This window comes from Grampus griseus (assembly GCF_964374135.1).
Source record: "Grampus griseus genome assembly, chromosome: 2".
In the NCBI taxonomy this organism is placed as follows: domain Eukaryota; kingdom Metazoa; phylum Chordata; class Mammalia; order Artiodactyla; family Delphinidae; genus Grampus; species Grampus griseus.
Genome location: NC_139018.1, coordinates 286,608 through 307,048, shown reverse-complemented (window position 1 = coordinate 307,048; position 20,441 = coordinate 286,608). Strand labels below are relative to the sequence as shown.

At 54.3% G+C, this 20,441-nt stretch overlaps 1 protein-coding gene and 1 gene segment (V, D, J or C); both read right to left on the bottom strand.

Moving 5' to 3' along the window:
- Window positions 1-8,409, bottom strand: part of LOC309817915 (immunoglobulin heavy constant gamma 2-like) — a 91,075-nt gene extending 82,666 nt beyond the window's left edge. The window contains exon 1 of the C gene segment in view: window positions 8,370-8,409.
- Window positions 1-20,441, bottom strand: part of LOC309817912 (putative V-set and immunoglobulin domain-containing-like protein IGHV4OR15-8) — a 174,935-nt gene that overhangs the window by 49,091 nt on the left and 105,403 nt on the right. Inside the window, exons 3-7 of one of the 4 annotated variants that reach the window (XM_082647156.1) lie at window positions 7,390-7,457; window positions 1,951-2,265; window positions 1,542-1,877; window positions 982-1,299; window positions 488-820 (exon numbers count right to left, since the gene is read on the bottom strand). In XM_082647156.1, the coding sequence (XP_082503282.1) occupies window positions 488-820; window positions 982-1,299; window positions 1,542-1,877; window positions 1,951-2,265; window positions 7,390-7,457 (1,370 nt within the window). Of the gene's footprint in view, window positions 1-487; window positions 821-981; window positions 1,300-1,541; window positions 1,878-1,950; window positions 2,266-7,389; window positions 7,458-7,975; window positions 8,040-20,441 lie in introns of all 4 variants that reach the window. The other 3 variants (XM_082647157.1, XM_082647155.1, XM_082647158.1) reach the window with 3 other exon arrangements.

The following is a 20,441-nucleotide window of genomic DNA, read 5'->3' as shown; positions in this document are numbered from 1 at the left end:
GTGTGTCTCTGCGTGTATGTATGTGGCTGTGTGTGTGCATGCGCATGCACGTGTTGCACACCCGTGTGCCCCCGGTGTAGCTGTAGAAGCAGCTAGAGGAGCAGTGAGTATAGGCTTGGCTTGCTGTGAGCATTCTGCAAGGGGCACCAGGGCTTCCAGGGCTGGGTCGGAGGCCCGTGCAGAGGCGGGGGCGAGGGCGGTGGGGGAGGGCGGTCTGCTGGGGGGGGGGCAGCACAGCCATGGCCCCTGCGGGGAGAGCACCGCTCACTCACAACCAGCGTCTTTTGAACGGATCTTTTTATTTCTAATTTTTATAAAATGCAACATCTCACCCACTGACATGGTTAGTTTGCACGCACGCATGCACACACACAGCGACGGTCACCCAGGGGCTCTGGCCCCGGCCTGAGCGGGTGGCCGGGTGGTCAGTAGCAGGTGCTGGCCGTGTCGGACATGACCAGTGACACGTTGTACAGGGTGGGTTTACCGGTGGACTTGTCCACGGTCCTCTCGGTCACCATGTGGGGCAGGGCCTCGTGGCCCACGACGCAGGTGTAGGTCTCCCCGCTGTTCCAGTCCTCTTCGCTCACCGTCAGGATGCTGTACACGAAGTAGGTGCCAGGGGCCTGGGGCTCGGGCGCCGGGGCACTGGTCACGTACTTGTCGGAGGACATGGGCTGCCCCTTCTGCAGCCACTGCACGAACACGTCCGCGGGCGAGAAGCCCTTCACCAGGCAGGTGACGGAGGCGGACTCCCGCAGGCTCAGCTGTTCCCGTGTTGGTGGCAGCACGTACACGGACGGCATGTGCTTGGCGACCTCTGTGGGGGAGACACGGTGGTGAGATCGGGTCGTGGGCGAGAGGGATCCGTCCTGGACGACGGGGAGCGCAGGGGTTCTCCTGGTCCCGCCTCGTTGTCCTCAGACCCCAGAAGCCGTGGGAGAGCCCGGGGCGGAGGGAAGGAGGCCAGTGCAGGCTCACCTGTGGGCCTGGAGATGTCGCGCTTCAGTGGCGAGGGCAGGTCTGTGTGGGTCACCGTGCACGTGAACCTTTCTCCAGACTCCCATTCCTCTACGCAGACAGAGGCCTCACCCACGGCGCTGAATGTGCCATTGGCGTGGCTCTCGGAGACGTTGGTGTGGGTCTGCAGGGCCTCGCCATTCTGGCGGGTCCAGGAGATGCTCAGGCTGTCATAGGTGGTCAGGTCTGTGACCAGGCAGGAAAGCTTGGCTGACTTGGTGAGGAAGATGCCAGCGAAGGACGGGGGGATGGTGAAGATCCTGATGTGGGAGGGCAGGGCTGGAGGTGGGAAGAGAGTTGGTTGGAGTGAAATCAGGCGGAGGAACAGTGCGGCCCAAAGAGCAGGCGCCGAGCTGGCTGCGTCCCTCGTGAGCCCAGGGTCCCCTCAGCTGCCCCGCACACAGCCCCTCCCTGCCCTGGGCCGCTCTGAGAAGCCAAGGCTCAGGACGCTGCTGGCACGTCGGGAGCGGTGTATGCAGACCTGTGTGAGGGTCCCCACCCAGCCCGGGGGCTGCACTCACGGGAGCCGCACACAGAGGACACGTTCTTCTGGAAGGTCCCCTCGCTGTGGTCCACCTCACAGGTGAACACGCTCTGGCTGAGCCACTCGCTCTCCGTGATGGTCAGCATGCTGTAGGTCCTGAAGGTCACGGGCGAGGACTGTACAGTCTCCACTGGGCCTTCGCTGATGCCAGACACCACCCGCTTTCCGTCACGAAACCAGGAAAAGGAGATCTGCTTGGGTCTGAAGTCTGTGGCCTGGCAGATGAGCCTGGACGTGCGCTGGGGGTTGCCGGAGAAAGCGTCTCGGGGGGGCATGAAGACGACCACGTTGGGTGGCTGTTTACTTATGGGCCCTGCAGAGAAGGACAAGGCGTCAGCTGCGCCTGGTCTGACCCCGCCCCCGGCCGCGAGAGGAGCCCGGCTCACCTAGGACAACTGACAGGGACCGGTCGCCGTTGGGGTGCTTGACGCTGCACCGCAGGTGCTCTTCGGAGCCCTGGGGGATGCTTGAGAAAGGCAGGAGCACCTGGGAGGAGGCCGCGTACTTGCCCTCCTGCAGGACGGCCGGGAAGCTGTGGATGTTCAGGCTGCTGATGCTGGTGCTGTTACTGTAGCTCCAGGAGAAGCTGATGGAGCTGGGCAAGAAGTCCCGGGCCAGGCAGCCCAGGGCCACCGGGTTCTCATCAGACTGGGAGTTCACGCAGGAGACCAGGGGGAAGAGAATCGGGGCAGACGGGCTCCCTGAGGACCCGAGAGGAGGACAAAAGAGAAAGGGGGCGTGAGAAGTGTCTCTCGTGCCCTGCCGGTAGGTCGGGTGTTCGGGCGACCCGCCTTCCCTCTGGGACAGTGGAGCCGGCGCGGCCTCACTGCCCCTGGCTCAGCCACACTGGGCCCAGGCTGGGGGTCTGGGGTCGGAGGGAGGGTCTGAAGGTCATCGGTGAGGATGATGCAGACTCAACTCCACCGGTCCTCAGCACAAGCAGGTCACTGAGGTCGGCCCAGAGCAGCCAGGACGGCCCAGCATGACTCCCAGGGCTCAGCTGAGGTTAAACCCTCCCAAAGCAGCTCGTCCAAGTCGAGCCAGCCCAGCCAGTTCACTTCTGCGGGACCCATCTCAGTCCCCCTTGGTTAGCCCAGCCCCGCTCAGCCCAGTTCAGTGCAGTTCAACCCAGCTCAACCCAGTTCAGCCCAGCTCAGCCCATCCAGCTCAGCTCAGCTCAGCCCGGCTCAGCCCATCTCAGCCCAGCTCAGCCCAGCTCAGCCCCGTTCAACCCAGTTCAGTGCAAATCAACCCAGCTCAACCCATTTCAGCCCAGCTCAGCTCATCCAGTTCAGCCTGGATCAGCTCGGCTCAGCCCATCCAGCTAAGCCCCGATCGGCCCAGCTCAGCCCGGCTCAGCCCATCTCAGCCCATCCAGCTTAGCCCAGCTCAGCCCAGCTCAGCCCAGCTCAGCCCAGCCCAGCTCAGCTCAGCCCAGACGAGCTCAGCCCAGCTCAGCCCAGCTCAGCTCAGCTCAGCCCAGCCAAGCTCAGCCCAGCTCAGCCCAGCTCACCCCAGCTCAGCTCAGCTCAGCTCAGCTCAGCCCAGCTTAGGCCAGCTCAGCACAGCTCAGCACAGCCCAGCTCAGCTCAGCCCAGCTCAGCCCAGCCCAGCTCAGCCCAGCTCAGCCCAGCCCAGCTCAGCCCAGCTCAGCACAGCTCAGCACAGCCCAGCTCAGCCCAGCTCAGCCCAGCTTAGCACAGCCCAGCTCAGCCCAGCTCAACTCAGTCCAGCTCAGCCCAGCTCAGCCCAGCCCAGCTCAGCTCAGCTCAGCCCAGCCCAGCCCAGCCCAGCTCAGCCCAGCTCAGCCCAGCCCAGCTCAGCCCAGCTCAGCCCAGCTCAGCCCAGCCCAGCTCAGCCCAGCTCAGCCCAGCTCAGCACAGCCCAGCTCAGCCCAGCTCAACTCAGCCCAGCTCAGCCCAGCTCAGCACAGCCCAGCCCAGCTCAGCTCAGCTCAGCTCAGCCCAGCCCAGCTCAGCTCAGCTCAGCTCAGCCCAGCCCAGCTCAGCCCAGCTCAGCCCAGCCCAGCTCAGTCCAGCTCAGCCCAGCCCAGCTCAGTCCAGCTCAGCTCAGCTCAGCCCAGCTCAGTCCAGCTCAGCTCAGCCCAGCTCAGCCCAGCCCAGCCCAGCCCAGCCCAGCTCAGCTCAGCACAGCCCAGCTCAGCTCAGCCCAGCCCAGCTCAGTCCAGCTCAGCACAGCCCAGCCCAGCTCAGCCCAGCTTAGCTCAGCCCAGCCCAGCCCAGCACAGCTCAGCCCAGCTCAGCCCAGCCCAGCCCAGCCCAGCCCAGCCCCGCTCAGCCCAGCTCAGCACAGTCCAGCTCAGTCCAGCTCAGCTCAGCCCAGCTCAGCTCAGCCCAGGCCAGCTCAGCCCAGCTCAGCCCAGCTCAGCCCAGCTCAGCCCAGCTCAGCCCAGCCCAGCTCAGCCCAGCTCAGCTCAGCCCAGCTCAGCTCAGCTCAGCCCAGCTCAGCCCAGCCCAGCCCAGCCCAGCTCAGCCCAGCTCAGCCCAGCTCAGCACAGCCCAGCTCAGCCCAGCCCAGCTCAGCTCAGCCCAGCCCAGCTCAGCTCAGCCCAGCTCAGCCCAGCTCAGCTCAGCTCAGCACAGCCCAGCTCAGCCCAGCTCAGCACAGCCCAGCCCAGCTCAGCTCAGCCCAGCTCAGCCCAGCTCAGCTCAGCTCAGCCCAGCTCAGCCCAGCTCAACCCAGCTCAGCTCAGCCCAGACCAGCTCACCCCAGCTCAGCCCAGCCCAGACCAGCTCAGCCCAGCTCAGCCCAGCTCGGCTCAGCCCGGCTCAGCCCGGCTCAGCCCAGCTCAGCACAGCCCAGCTCAGCCCAGCTCAGCCCAGCCCAACTCAGCTCAGCCCAGCTTAGCCCAGCACAGCCCAGCTCAGCTCAGCCCAGCCCAGCTCAGCTCGGCCCAGCTCAGCCCCACTCACACCCGTTAAACCAGGCTCAGCTCAGTCCAATCCACCTCAGCTCAGCCCGGCTTAGCCCAGCTTAGCCCAGCTCAGCCCATCTCAGCCCAGTTCAGTCCAGTTCAGACCACCTCAGCGCAGCCCAGCCCAGCTCAGCTCAGCCCAGTTCAGCCCCACTCAGCCCCACTAAGCCCGGCTCAGCTCAGTCCAATCCAGCTCAGCTCAGAAAGCCCGGTTCAGTCCGGTTTTGTCCAGCTCAGCTCAGGCCTGCTATGGGCAGCCCAGGGTAGCCCTGCACAGCCCTGAAAGCCCAGTGGTTCTAGCCAGAAAGCACCAGACCCACTTGCCTCGGCTAAGGCACCCGGTCCAGGAATCCCGCACAGCTGGGCTGGGCCCGGGGTCAGGTCCCTTTGTGCCCCTTGCTCTCTCCTCTCCCCGGAGTCCCTGCCCTCCCCTTCCCACTGGGCACCCGATTCCTCCGTGCCTGCCCCGGGCCCGGCCGGCTTTGGCTCCCGGCAGTGTCAGCCACCACCTTCCTCGGCTCCCTGGGATAATGCTTGCTGGCGACTTTACACTCCCTAAAGCATCTTGCAAGAGCCTAGGCGCATTTGCCCTCATCAGAAGGACGGTCCCAGCCTCTCTGGAATGGGCAGCGTGGCTTCTCCGGGGAGAGGAGAGCCTCGGGGACGCTTCCCTCGGCGCCTTGGCCTTCCCGGGCACGTGCCCGTGGCCCCAGTTCCTCTCACTCCCGAGTCTCAAATGAGTCCGACTTGACAAAATCCCCTCCAGGAAAAATCCTCATTAACAATGACGGGAAACGCATTTTTTGTGAATTGCCGCGCACAGCTGTGCTCTTTATCCCAAAGCTCTGCGGAGGCTGCTTTCCAGTGCACAGCAACGATCTAAAACCCAGAGCCGCCTTTCCCGCTTAAGCGAGGACACGGTAAGGGGTGCCCTGGTGTGTGAAGCACCCGGGCCCACACAGGCAGTAGTCAAAGACTGATTCCCCTTCGAGCGAAAACAAAACCGTTTCATACAGATTTCCCGGAGCAGCACATCCGGCAGCGCTGGCAGCCTTCCTCTTACCTTTCCAGGCTCCCGGTCACGGGCAAGTCCCGGGGGGTCTTTGGCCTGGAAGAATTCCTCCAAATCCCTTAAAAACGGCTGATTCACCACTAGCCCACTGGCCGGTGGCAGAAGCCAGGACTGCCATCCCCTGCTCCGGGTGGTCCCAGGAGACCCCCAGCCACGGCGGGCCTGGAGGCACCCGCTCTCGGACCCTCCACGGGAGCTCCTTCCACTAAGATGCTGGCTGGGCCGATGACTCAGAACAGAGACGGCCCTTCCAAAGCGTCCTGAGTCCTTCCGGACTCACACCCGCCTGCGTCTCCTCAATCCACCAACCAACATGGTTAACTGAAATACTTCATGACGAATGCACACATTTCACCTAAAATCTGTCCTGAGCTGGATACCTGCAAAGTGGTCTTGAAAAATACTGAAAGGAGGGCAACCGTATCAGAATACCAGAGTGTTTCTTAGTCACGAAGAGAAAATCGACCGGCTAAAGACTGTGGGCACACTCATAGTGAAAACAGTGCTTCAGGGCATCGGAGGATGGTTTGGGATTAATTACCTTGAAGGAATACCCCATTAGAACATTATATGAATGCATTGATAAAATGCACCTAAGACTATTTACTTTCTTAAATATTTACTTTGAAAAGGAACATAAACGAGCAGTTGATAAGCTAAAACTGAAATAGATTCAAATAGTGAAAAGGGGAACCTTCTAGTTTCTGTCAACATCTTTGCCTTAATTTAGAAATGCAAATTTTCCAGGTGTTGTTGCGTTCAGTGGAACATTTTCAGTTCTGTGGGCCGCGCAACACCCTCACCAAACCACACCTTGGTGGCCATGAGCTAAAAATGTACCAACTGTGTTTTCTTGCTTCCTGAAATAGACTCTCGGCTCATCTGCTTCCTGCCACCTGCTGCAGGGGGCCAGCCCCACACGCGGCCATCTTGACTAACTCAGCACCACCAATTAATTAAAAAAATAAGCCGAATTTATTGTTGCCAAAACTCAGCCTTGAAACAGGGCAGGGGGCCGACAGTACCGAGTTACTACTCCTCGGCCAAACTTGCACCCCTATCAACTCCCCAAAGACAGGATTCACAGTTGTTAATTGAATGATAAAATTTAAAATACATTAACAGTCTCTCACATTCTAAAGTCACAATTTTCCTGATCATCAGGACCCCCTTGAAGCATATCCTGCCTTTTAGTATTTCGTAAGCGTGCCTCTTACGATGAACATGTATCTTTCTCTTAGCAAGTTTCCCCACATGCCCGGTACCTGTAACCTCCCGAGGCTCTTCCTTTCGGGGGGCTGGGGCACCCCGCTCTCACCAAGATCGGGACACTACACGTCCATCCTCACCCAGACAATTCTAATCCTAACCAATAAAGAATTTGAATTACAATCTAGCGCAGAGCACACCTCATATCTGAAGAGGATATTTCACTATGCCTTCCACATGTGGCATTCCTGTGGTTCTAGAAACACAATCATCAAGGCACAGTCCTCAACTGACTCTATGATTGTAGCAGCCAAATTATCTCTTGCCATAGACCAAACTGTCCTGCCGCCGAGGGGGTCCTGGGACTCCCCCACAGGTGGCCCTTCCCGCCTGCAGCCGCCTCTTGAATGCCGGCAGTATTCCGATTTTTGAAAGACATCAGAAAATCCAGAGGCTCTGAAATCCCTAGGGCGCCTGGTCCTGGTCCCCTCCTGGCCAGTCTGCCCAGTCCCCCGGCGGACACAGACACGTCCTGAGGACCAGACGGCGATGCCCAGAAACCCCAGAGACAGGAGCAGAAAATAAAGGCCCTGGAGGGGCCATTCTTACCTGAGGAGACGGTGACAGAGCTCCCTTGGCCCCAGGCGTCTATACCGTAGTAATCACTGTGGTGGGATCTCCAGCTTCACCTCACAAAAACCTCGGGGGCCCGGCACGGCCCCATGGCGCCCGGGGAGCCGACGGCCCGAGTCACTTATCCGGAGGGCCCCGGAACCCTCTGATGGCCCTGCCCCCTCCAGGCTGACCCGGAGACCCCACATCCCAGCCTGGCGCCCAGAAGCCAGACCACTGCCCGCCTAGGCTGCCTGACCACGAATCACGAATCCTTAACTCAAACTCAGAAGTCCAATCAACATCAAACAGCCAGCCGCCTGCCCCAGAAAGCTGACGGAAGCCCCTGGTGACGCGGTGGTGCTCGAATCAAATGGCCAGACCAGCCAAAGGAGCTGCCTTGGCTGTCCCTGCACTGCGGCGTCCTTGGGGCAGGGAGGTCCATCTCTGGGCCCCTTTTATGGGGACCCTCCCCCTGGCTCCCTTTCCGGTCCTCCAAAGTGCCCCGCGCCTCTGACATTGAGACCCTGACACCACGGGTCTCCCCAAGTGCGGTGGAAGTGTGGAGGGGCTGAGGACTCACCTGAGGAGACGGTGACCAGGAGCCCCTGGCCCCAGGGGTCATACCAGTTGTCACACTGTGACAACTATGCCGGGACCCCGAGCAATAACTGGTGGCCGGCCAAGACCGCCGGGCCACCTCGCACAGCACCTACTGTGGCTGGCAGGGCTGGGGACCTTGGGAGCCCAGAGCCCCCGGGTGGCTGAGACCCCCAGGGAAAGCTCTGGCTGCAGAGCCCATCCAGAGAGGGCGTCTGGAACCTCTGCTCCCTGCTGGGGTGAGCCTGGGCCCCCTCAGCCCTCTTTCCGAGCCCCCCAGGCCCTCTAGACCTGAGACCCAAACAGCCTCGTTTTCCCCCCAAATGCAGCAAAAAAGTCTCAGAGAAAGTGAGGCAGGAGGGCTGGTGAGGACTCACCTGAGGAGACGGTGACCAGGAGCCCCTGGCCCCAGGTATCCAGTGGTCACAATGCCATGGGCCCCGTTGGGAGGTGTACAAAAACCCAAGCCCCTGGCAGCCTCCTGGTCCCACCCGAAGCCCTACCCCCAGGTCTCTGCGGCCCCGGGCGCAGAACTCGCTCCGTCCAGACTGTTCCACCAGCAGAGGTCCCATTTCCGCAGGACGGGGAGGCAGATGGCCTCAGGAGCAGCCTCCCCCCGGGGACCCCCGAGCGTCCCACACGGGTCAAGGACTCTCTGGAGGTTTTCCCCTGGACCAGGACAGAGGAAGCAGAGAGCCATCTCACCCGAGGAGATGGTGGCCTGGGTGCCCTGGCCCCAAGCGCTGAAGCGGTTCTGGTCGCCCTGACGCACACAGGCCCCGGCCCTGGGGAAGCTCTGCTCAGGGCTCCTCCCTCCCAGCCGCCCCTGTCCCAGGGCCTCTCGGCCCAGCTCTCAGCTGGCTCACCTCCAGGGGCTCTGTCAGCTCCCAGGCCTGGTCCCGAATGGGACCACAGGCAGTGGTGGTGCAGCCACAGACCCCAGGGACCTGGCCCACGGCTCAGGCGGAGCAGCCGTGGGGGACCCTCACCCGAGGAGACGGTGACCAGGGTCCCCTGGCCCCAGAGGTCAAAGTTAGCATATAGGCACAGTGAGCTGGCCCTGTGCTGGGGGGCCCAGAGACCTGCACCCAGGCTCCCCAGGGAGCCCCCAGGAGCTGGAAGGTCTGCTCCCTGCTTGAAGAGACCGCCCAGCCCCTGCCCCTGCAAGCACCCTCCCGCCAGAACCCCGTGGTCTGGGACTGGACATCCTCCAGACCCCTGACTTGCTTTGCTCCCACGAGGTCACGTTTTCCCTTTGGCCTTCTGTGCAGCCTGCTGCTCGGAGGCTCAGGGCCGCCCAGACCTCCTCAATTCCCAGCTGGGCTCCCCTCAACCCGGTACCCCTTCCCCAGGCCTCAGAGACCCAGTCCCTTGACTGGAATGCGTCCCATCTCGTGCCCTCCTGGAAAGTCCCTTCACCTTCCCAGGTGGCACATGTGACACTCCTTCTTCGGGCTCCCTACCCGCCCCCCTTGTGCACCCAACTGTGAGCCCTCAGGGCGAGGACCCAGCTGCCCTGGGGCCTCTCTGCCCAGGGGTTTTGTAAAGTTGTCAGTCACCGTGGCCCCAGCTAGCACTGTGGTTCCTGGCTCGGCCAGAGCCCCAAGGGCGGGCAGCGGGCGAGGTGGAGCTGGGGCAGGTCAGCCACAGGGCCCACGGGAGACCCCTGCCCACCAGTCCCCACACTCATTCCTGGGCTGGTTACAGATTATTTGCCGCTCTGCTAATAATCCTGCAAGTGTTGAAGGCTGCCTGCGTGGTTTCCTTTTTCTTTTAGAAATGAGAGCATATTCAAGGCTGTCTCGCGCCCACCTGCACTGGACCTAGGTTCTCAGGTGGAGAAAGCCCTGCCATGGCAGTGGGCGGGGTCCTGGGCCGTTGCTGACCGCAAGGTGGCTGGCTCCTGCCGGCGTGCCCTGGGGGGTCTGTCAGGGTCTCTCTGGTCGCAGCTGTGGCGCTGGCAGCAGCCCCCTTGTTAGCACTGTGAGGACTTTCGCTGCCCTCTGTGGTAACGGGGCTCCAGGGGGGCTGGGGCTGTGCTGATGCTGGACCACTGTGTGCCCACACGGTCGGATCCCTGCCATGTCCCCTGGCTGCTGGTCCTCGGGGAGGGTCTCAGCTCTTTTGATGGCCCTGGCTGGAGGGAGGGTGCGAGGGGAGGGGCATGATGGTCTAAAGGAGTGGATTCCCCCTCCCAGAGCTGCGTGAACCCTGGGGGGTCCCAGGGGAGGGGAAAAGGAGGCCTGCACTCAGCAGCGTTGAACCTGGGGCTGGGGTGCCAGGACCCACAGGTGTGCCAAGTGTGGGCCCTCACGGAGGGGAGATGCTCACAGAGGCCAGGTGTAAGTGTGGTAGGCATGCTCGCCCATGGACCACTGCCAGGGGTGGACAGAAGGGCACAGACATGGCTGGGGACTGGGAGGGGGTGATGATGCCCTGGAGGCTTGCTGTGGGAGGTGTCAGTGGATAGCATGTGGGGAAGTCTGTGTGTGTGTATGTGTGTGTGTGTGTGTGTGTGTGTGTGTGTGTGTGTGTGTGTGTGCGAGTCCAGCTGACCCCAAGACCCAGAGGCTGGGCCTTGTGCCTGGAGGAGAATGGCAGGTGGTTGGATGTAGCCTGATTTAAAGGTGGCCTGTGTGCTCAGCAAAGAGGCTGAAGGATGGGGAGCCTTTTTGAGAGTCTCTCCCTGTGCTCCAGGGCCTCTGATCTCCCTTTAAGGAAATGGGGGGTGGGACTGTGCCCGGCCCTCCAGGAAATGTCTGCTCTGGCCTTCCAGGCATCTGGTTTTTTGCCTGGGGGAGGGGAGGTGCCCACCGTGCCCTGCCAGCCCCTCTCCTCCAGCCCCGTGTCTCAGGCCCCACCCAGCCCGGGCCCTGTCTCTTCAGCACAGCAGAGGATCAGCCAGTCTGCAATATCGTGTACCCTGTGGAGAGTGCAGCTCTGCCCTTGGGGGCTGGCATGTCCCCTTGGCCCCCAGGTGTGGCAGGATCTGGCTTCGGCAGAGCTTTTTGAGCCCTTCAGAGAAAGGCTGCCCCGGCCCCCCTTCCTGGCAATGGTGTGCAGAACTTGGGTCAGGGCAGCAGTGGTGGGTCTGGAGCCTGCAGGCCACATGGCTGGCTGTGCTCATGCCCAGGCTGGGCTCCTGCTATAGCATCCCATGGCCAAGTCCCGGGATGCTGCTCCTGCCCCCACCCACTTCAAGCATGTGCCAGAGAAAGGACATGTGTGTTACAGGTGTGTGCCCCAGCGAGTGCCAGGTGAGGCGTCTGGGTCTCTGTAATGGGGTGGCCAGAACTGGGCCCATTGGCCATGCTGAGTCAGTCTCCCAGCTTCTGCCCGCAGCTGTGTCCCATAAGGTGCCCCCACCCTACTCTGGAGCAGGTGGCTGGGAAGGTATCTCCCAGGACAACCGGGCTGGCATCTCCCAGGACAGCTGGGCTGTCCTGAGCAGGAGTTGCAGTCAAGCTGAGGACTGGACCCCTGAGGCCAGGGTGCCCTGGTCACTCAGCTGCCTCATTAGAGTCAGGACACATCCATGCAATTACCTCAGTAAATAGCCAGTGAGCTACAGATGGCTCTTGGCCTTGATGTCCGTGACGGGAGGCAGGTGGGAACAACATTCCCTGTGCTCCTTGAACTTCTGGATCACAGTGTCCAGGAGATGGAGAAGTCAGAGATGACATGTGCTTGGGTGATCGGAGGTCTTGCTTAAGGGCGGGGGCTGCGGCTGGGCCCAGGGCTCTCCATGGCCCTGCAGCCTTGGTGAGCTAATCCCACTCCAGGGTCCTGTTTTCCTAGAGCTGGCACTGTGGTAGACCAGATGGCCAGAATGCGGGTGCACTTTGGCAAGTGAGGAGGACCTTCCTCACGTTTGTGCTGGGAGTGCTTTGTATCTGAGATTCGGCTTCTGACGGCCTCCACCCTTGGGAAACTGGTCTCTGGACATTTTGCTCCAGAAGGAAGGTCCTTATGGGCAAAAACACAAGAGGAAAAAGTGCTTGGTGCTTCATTGATCAGTTCAGAAGGCATACAACGCACGTGGTTGCTTCAGTCAACAAATCAAGAGTTGCAAGACGTTACCAAAGGGAAAAGAAACAGGCGGATTTCCCTGGCGGTCCAGTGGTTAAGACTTCACCTTCCAATGTGAAGGGGGTGCGTGTTTGATCCCTGGTTGGGGAGCTAAGATTCCCACATGCCTCACGGCCAAAAGAACAAACATAAAACAGAAGCAACATTATAACAAATTCAATAAAGACTTTAAACATTGTCCACATAAAAGAAACATCTTAAAAAAAAGGAAAAGAAACAGGAATTACCTCTTTTAATACCCAAGGACATGAGCAAAAAAGGGTAAAAACCAGAGACAAAGGTAACAACTTACAAAAATTTTTTAGTAAGTGTGGGGGGACACCAACACATGCTATAAATTTCAAAAGGCAGTAGTCAAAAAATGAACAAAAGATTCTAGTGCCTGCTGGCCTGTTCCCCCCTCCACCCCTACAACCCAGAAGAGGCAGTGGGGGGGTGGTTAAAGTTTTGAGAAGTCTCCTAAGTTCCCCCACGGTCCTGGGAGGAGGACACTGACTGGGAGTGTCACCACACTCTACGGGAAGGACACCTCCAGCTACAGGGGACAGCAGGCCTGATCTTCAACAGGACAACCAAAGCTGGCTGGCCTCCCCACAGAACGAGGAGCTGGGGTGGGAACTTGCTCAGTGCTGAGGACACGGGGGTGGCGGGCTGTGTCTCTGAGGATGTCTTGGCCGTTCCCTCATGACTGCAGAGTTGCTGCCATGGTTAGAAGCATGAAGGGCTCCCACAGCACCTGCGGCAGGAAGGAAGGGCAGGAACAAATGCACTCTCATTGCAGCCTGGCCTTTTATGCAAGAAGAGAAGCCCCGGCTGCTCCCACACCTCCATGTCAAGAACGATGCTGCGTCCACAGCCTCCCCTGACTGTGCAGTCCCTGCACCCGGGAACACCCTCCTCTGGGAGATCTGGGGAGGTTGAGCTGCTCTACGAGCACTTCATTTTAGCCTCTTCTTTCTGCCTGGCACAGGCTGGTTGCCCCTGGGAGCTGCCACAGGAAAGGGGGTGAGCAACGTCAGTGGGTTTTCAGTGATGGGCGCAGGAGCTCCTGGGGTTCAGATCCTGATGGCAGCATGCCTTTGACAGAGGGACATGCCTGTCCCTTCAGTACAGTGACCTGGATCTTCAACAAAGTCTCAGGGATCATGACACCCCCTTCACCCCTCCTTTGCCCTAAGGTTACAGTACATCAGGTCAAGGTCAGTGCTTGGCCAACAGTCCCCAGAGGGGGCATCCATAGCCTTAGGTGGGGCCAAGGGTGTCAGGCAATCCCCCTCACCATACGGGACAGGGAGGGGTGCCCGACAAATGGCCCGTCATCGCTGTGTGCATTTGCTTGCATGCATTTGTTGGCACTGCCAAGCCTTATGCATGTTTGCGGCAGTTTGCCAGCTTTTCTCCTTAGGGCTTTCTTGACTTGGAGTTTGAGGTTCTTTCCTGCCATGAACTCCTTCCACATTGTTCCCACAGACCCCTGCCATCGTAAATTTCCAGCTGAAGGTGAAAGGAAGGGAGAAGAGCACATCGCCCTTGGAATTCTTGGAAGGCTCCCAATGACCGTTGGTTCTGGCACCCACACTGTGCTGGAGAAAGTGGCTTTTCTGTGGATGAGGTCTAGGGATGAACAGAACCAGGAAACATGGCTCCCTCAGATTCCAGAACAGGAAGAGCCCCCTCTGAAGACCTGATGATGTGCTGGCCTTCATATCCAAATGCGCCGCCCCCTCCATCACTGACTCACTGCAGTTAGCCCACATATGGTGAGTTGCTTTCCTGCTGGTGGTGCTGCATCTGCTCTGAGCCACACAAATTCCCTGCAGCCCCTGCAGTGCGTGGACCCGACCCACTCCTCTTGCAGCAGGAAGGATCAGGACTTCTGTGTCTGCAGAGTCACAGTCAACTCCGGGTCCACATTTACTACAGCCTTCCCCTGGAAAACTCACATAAATGCCCTGAGACTTGAGTTCCCTCGTCTATAAAAAGACGGATAACAAAGAGGGAATCAAGATGGTGGAGTAGAAGAATGTGGAGCCCACCTCCTCCTACAGATACATCAAAACCACCTACATATGGAACAATTCTCACAGAACACTTTACTGAGCACTGGAAGAAGACCTCAGACACATGAACGGACAAGAAAGACCTCCACATAACCGGGTAGAATAAAAGAAGAGAAAAAAAGAGGAAGCGGGATGTGACCTGCACCCCTGGGAAGGAGCTGTGAAAGAGGAAAGGTTCCCACACCCTGGGAAGACCCCTCACCAGTGAGATCAGCTGGCAGGTAGTGGGGGGTGCTTCAGAGGTTTGGAGGAGAGTGCAGCAACTGGTTTGTGGCAGGCAGAACAGAGGGAGACCTGTACCGACAGAACTTGCCATTGCTCTGAGTGTCCCAGTCTGAGACGTACTTCTGTTGGTATAGGCAGGGGCTGGATGCTGAAGGTTAGGCTTCGGAGGTCAGACCCGGGGAGAGGACTGGTGTTGGCTGTGTGGAGACAGCCTGAGGGGGCTGGAGTGTGGTACGGCTGCAACCAGGGTGTATGCGGAAGAAGACTGGGTCTGCCATAGAAGCTAAGTACCATTGTTAAGTGGGACGTGAAGGGAAGAGTGGGGCGGGATATTCCATAGCAGCCTCTTTCTCCATGCACTAGACAGGACGCCACCTCAGTGGGCTCCAGGAGTGTGTGCCAACAGGTTGCCCCCTCACAGAGGTGAACCCCAGGGGCTGCACGATGTAGGAAGCAGGGCTGAAACCTCTTCCCGTGGCTGTGTGAGCTGTGACTTTACCACCACCACCAGCTTTGTAAACTCGGTGCCTGTAGGCAGACAACAGGTGTTCCCACGGCTGGGGTGGGTCTGGCCTTAGCAGCTGTGGGCTTTGTGGGCACATGCACACGGGGGCTGGGCCGGGTCTGGGTCTGAGCTGCCTCCATAACACTCACAGTGGGTCCAGGTGCATGACCACTGTGGTCCTGGGACCTGACTTCAGTGGATCTGTGCTGGTGACCTTATGAAAACAATGCCTAAGCGACCCCAGGGCTGATTGCTGGCATCCCCACAGTTGAGGTGGGGCCAAGGGCAGTGCCAGCAACAGTGTACTTTGTGAGCCATCACAACAGGTGACAGGTGACACCACAGAGCACACTACTGGTGGACAGCTCCAGTGGAGAAATACTCAGCGGCTCCTCTCGCAGTGGGCACACTCCAATACCTCCTACCTTAGACTGCAGCTCAGAAACAGATCTTGGGGCTTCTACTCCAACAACTAGGGAGCAGGCCCTTCCCCCAACAGGGCTGGGACAACCACAGAGCAAAAACAGGAAGCCCTGCTCAACATCCAGTGCAGGCTTTGGTCACCACAACACCAGTCACTCTTCCTATCAAGGAGAAAATAGCCAACACTCACTGAGGAAAGAGGTGGCAGGTATCCACACTAAAAACAGCCCTTGTACCAAAAAATATTAAGCCCACACAAGCTACACAGAGACGCCTCCACATATATAGCCCTCCAAGACTACAGTAGATAATTGTTTCTCCTAAACTCACAGAGTAAGAGAAATATAAGGCAAATGAAGCAGAGGAACCACTCTCAGGTAAAAGACCAAGAGAATTCCCTTGGAGGAACAAACAATGAAACAGACTTCTTCAGTCTAACAGACACCAAGTTCAAAAAGTCAGCAATGAAAATACTGAAGGAATTAAGAAAGGCTATTGACAGAAATGCAGATTACTGTAAAAAGGAACTAGAAACTAAAAGGTGAAGCCAAGAAAAATTAGAAAATTCATTTGCTGAGATGAAAGTTGAGCTCAAAGCAAGGAAGAGCAGAATGAATAATGCAGAAGAAAGAATAAGTGACCTGGAGGACAGAATAGTGGAAATTACCCAACCAAATCAGCAGACAGAAAGCCAAATGAAAATAATGAAAGCAATATAAGAGACATATGGGATAATGTAAGCAGGCCAATCTACACATAATAGGGATTACAGAAGGAGAAGAAAGAGAAAAGGGGATTGAAGTTGTATTTGAAGAAATTATGGTTGAAAACTTCCCAAACCTAAAGAAGGAAACAGACTTCCAGATACAGGATGCACAGAGGGTTCCAAACAAGATGAAAACAAACAGACCTACACCAAGATATAATTAAAATGACAAAAGTTAAAGATACAGAGATGATTCTAAGGCAGTAAGAGAAGAACAAAGAGTTAATTATGAGGGAACCCCCATGAGGCTATCAGCTGATTTCTCTACAGAAACACTGCAGGCCAGAAGGGAGTGGCAAGTTATATTCAAAGTTCTGAAAGGGAAAAACCTGCAACCTAAGATACTCTACCCAGCAAGATTATTTAGAATAGAAAGAGAGGTAAAGTATTTCCCAGACAAGGAAAAACTAAAAGAATACAGCAATACTAATCCTATCCTAAAAGAAATATTGAAAGACCTTCTCTAAATAGAAAAGAAGTAAGAAGCTATAGGAAAGAGAAAAATCACAATTGGAAAGCAAATTATTTAAGCAAGTATACAGATTAAAAAATCAAAAAATTTTTGTGAAAGCAATGATAACCACAATGAACAGCAAAATGATAAGTATGAAAATGTAAAAGAGGACATCAAAATCATAAAATATGGGGCTTCCCTGGTGGCGCAGTGGTTGAGAGTCTGCCTGCTGATGCAGGGGACATGGGTTCATGCCCTGGTCCAGGAAGATCCCACATGCCGTGGAGCGGCTGGGCCCGTGAGCCATGGCTGCTGAACCTGCGCGTCTGGAGACTGTGCTCTGCAATGGGAGAGGCCACAACAGTGAGAGGCCCGCGTACCGCAACAAAACAAAACAAAACAAAACAAAAACCATAAAATATGGAGGAGGAGAGTAAGAAAATGCAGATTTTTTTTAAAAGAAGTTGTTTGAGCCTACATAAATATCAGTCTAAAGAAAGTAGATATAAGAAGGGGTTAACATATTTAAAAAACAGGGCAACCACAAGTCAAAACCATACAGTAGGTTCACAAAAACCAAAAAGAAGAGAACACAAGCATAATATAAAGGGAAATCATTAAACCACAAAAGGGAAGACAAAAAGAAAAAAAAGGAACAAAGAAGAAATATAGAATCAACTGGAAAATGAAGTTTAAAATGGCCATAAATACATATCTATCAAAAATAACCTTAAATGTCGATGGATTAACTGCTCCAATCAAAATACATAGAGTGGCAGATTGGATTACAAAACCAAAATCCAACAATATGCTGTCTACCAGAGACCCACTTTAGGGCAAAGGACACACATAGATTGAAAGAGAAGGATGGAAAATGATATTTCATGCAAAAGGAAATGACAAGAAAGTGGGGATTGCAATACTCATATCAGACAAAATCGACTTTAAAACATAGGCCATAAAGAAAGATAAAGAAGGACACTATATAATGATAAAAGGATCAATACAAGAAGAGGATATTACACTCATCAACATATATGCACCTAATATAAGAGCACCTAAATACATAAAACAAATGCTAACAGACATAAAGGGAGAAATCAATGGGAACAGAATAATAGTAGGAGAATTTAACACCCTACTCACATCAATGGACAGATCTTCTAGACAGAGAATCAATAAAGCAACAGAGATCCAAAATGATACAATAAAACTGTTAGACTTAATTAATATTATCAGGACATTACATCCAGAAAAACCAGAATAAACATTCTTTTCAAGCGCACGTGGAACATTCTTTAGGATTGATCATATACTAGGGCACAAAACAAGGCTCAACAAATTTAAGAGTATAGAAATTATTTCATGCATCTTCTCTGACCACAGCAGCATGAAACTAGAAATCAATGACAGGAAAAGAAATGAGAAAAAAAATGATTATGTGGAAACAAAACAACAAGTTACTAAAAAACCAGTGGGTCAACAATGAAATCAAAGAGGAAATTGAAAGATACCTTGAGACAAATGCAATGAAAGCAGAGGCATACAAAATCTATGGGATGCAGCAAAAGCAGTTCTTAAAGAGAAGTTTAGAGCAATACAGACCTTCTTCAATAAACAAGTAAAGCCTCAAATAAACAACCTAACTTACCACCTAAGAGAATTAGAAAAAGAAGAACAAACAAACCATATACGACAAACCCACAGCCAACATCGTTCACAACGGTGAAAAGCTGAAACCATTTCCTCTAAGATCAGGAAGAAGACAAGGTTGTCCACTCTCACCACTATTATTCAACATAGTTTTGGAAGTTTTTTTTTTTTTTTTTTTTTTTGCTGAATGCGGGCCTCTCACTGTTGTGGCCTCTCCTGCTGTGGAGCACAGGCTCCGGACGCACAGGCTCAGCGGCCATGGCTAATGGGCCCAGCTGCTCTGTGGCATGTGGGATCTTCCCGGACCGGGGCACAAACCTGTGTCCCCTGCATCAGCAGGCGGACCCTCAACCACTGCACCACCAGGGAAGCCCAGTTTTGGAAGTTTTAACCACAGCAATCAGAGACGAAAAAGAAATAAAAGGAATCCGAATCAGAAAAGAAGAAGTAAAATTGTCACTGTTTGCAGATGTCATGATGCTATATATAGAGAATCCTAAAGATGCTACCAGAAAACTACTAGAACTAATCAATGAATTTGGCAAAGTAGCAGGATACAAAATTAATGCACAGAAATCTCTTGCATTCCTATACACTAATGATGAAAAACCTGAAAGAGAAATTAAGGAAACACTCCCGTTTACCATTGCAACAAAAAGAATAAAATACCTAGGAATAAACATACCTAAGGAGACAAAATACCTGTATGCAGAAAACTATAAGGCACTGATGAAAGAAATGAAAGATGGTAGAAACAGATGGAGAGATATACCATGTTCTCGGATTGGCAGAATCAACATTGTGAAAATGACTATACTATCCAAAGCAATCTACAGATTCAATGCAATCCCTATCAAACTACCACTGGCATTTTTCACAGAACTAGAACAAAAACTTTCACAATTTGTATGGAAACACAAAAGACCCCGAATAGCCAAAGCAATCTTGAGAAAGAAAAACGGAGCTGGAGGAATCAGGCTCCCTGACCTCAGACTATACTACAAAGCTACAGTAATCAAGACAGTATGGTACCGGCACAAAAACAGAAATACAGATCAATGGAACACTATAGAAAACCCAGAGATAAACCCACACACCTATGGTCATCTTATCTTTGATAAAGGAGGCAAGAATATACAATTGAGAAAAGACAGCCTCAATAAGTGGTGCTGGGAAAACTGGACAGCTACATGTGAAAGAATGAAATTAGAACCCTCCCTAACACCATATTCAAAAATACACTTAAAATGGATTAAATACCTAAACGTAAGGCCGGACACTATAAAACTCTTAGAGGAAAACATAAGCAGAACACTTTATGACATAAATCACAGCAAGATCCTTTTTGACCCACCTCCTAGAGAAATGGAAATAAAAACAAAAATAAACAAATGGGACCTAATGAAACTTAAAAGATTTTGCACAGTAAAGGAAACCATAAACAACACAAAAAGGCAACCCTCAGAGTGGGAGAAAATATTTGCAAATGAAGCAACTGACACAGGATTAATCTCCAAAATTTACAAGCAGCTCATGCAGCTCAATATAAAAAAAAAACTCAACCCAATCCATAAATGGGCAGAAGACCTGAATAGACATTTCTCCAAAGAAGATATACAGATTGCCAACAAACACATGAAAGAATACTCAATATCACTATCATTAGAGAAATACAAATCAAAACTACAATGAGGTATCACCTCACTCTGGTCAGAATGGCCATCATCAAAAAATCTAGAAACAATAAATGCTGGAGAGGGTGTGGAGAAAAAAGTACCCTCTTGCACTGTTGGTGGGAATGTAAATTGATACAGCCACTATGGAGAACAGTATGGATGTTCCTTTGAAAACTAAAAATAGAACTACCATATGACACAGCAATCCCACTACTGGGCATATATCCTGAGAAAACCATAATTCAAATAGAGTCATGTACCACAATGTTCATTGCAGCCCTACTTACAATACCCAGGACATGGAAGCAAACTATGTGTCCATTGACAGATGAATGGATAAAGAAGATGTGGCACATATATACAGTGGAATATTTCTCAGCCATAAAAATAAATGAAATTGAGTTATTTGAAGTGGTGTGGATGGACCTAGAGTCTGTCATACGGAGTGAAGTAAATCTGAAAGAGAAAAACAAATATCGTCTGCTAACACATATGTATGGAATCTAAAAAAAAAGTTTCTCAAGAACCCAGGGGAAGGACAGGAATAAAGACGCAGGTGTAGGGAATGGACTTGAGGACATGGGTAGTGGGAAGGGTA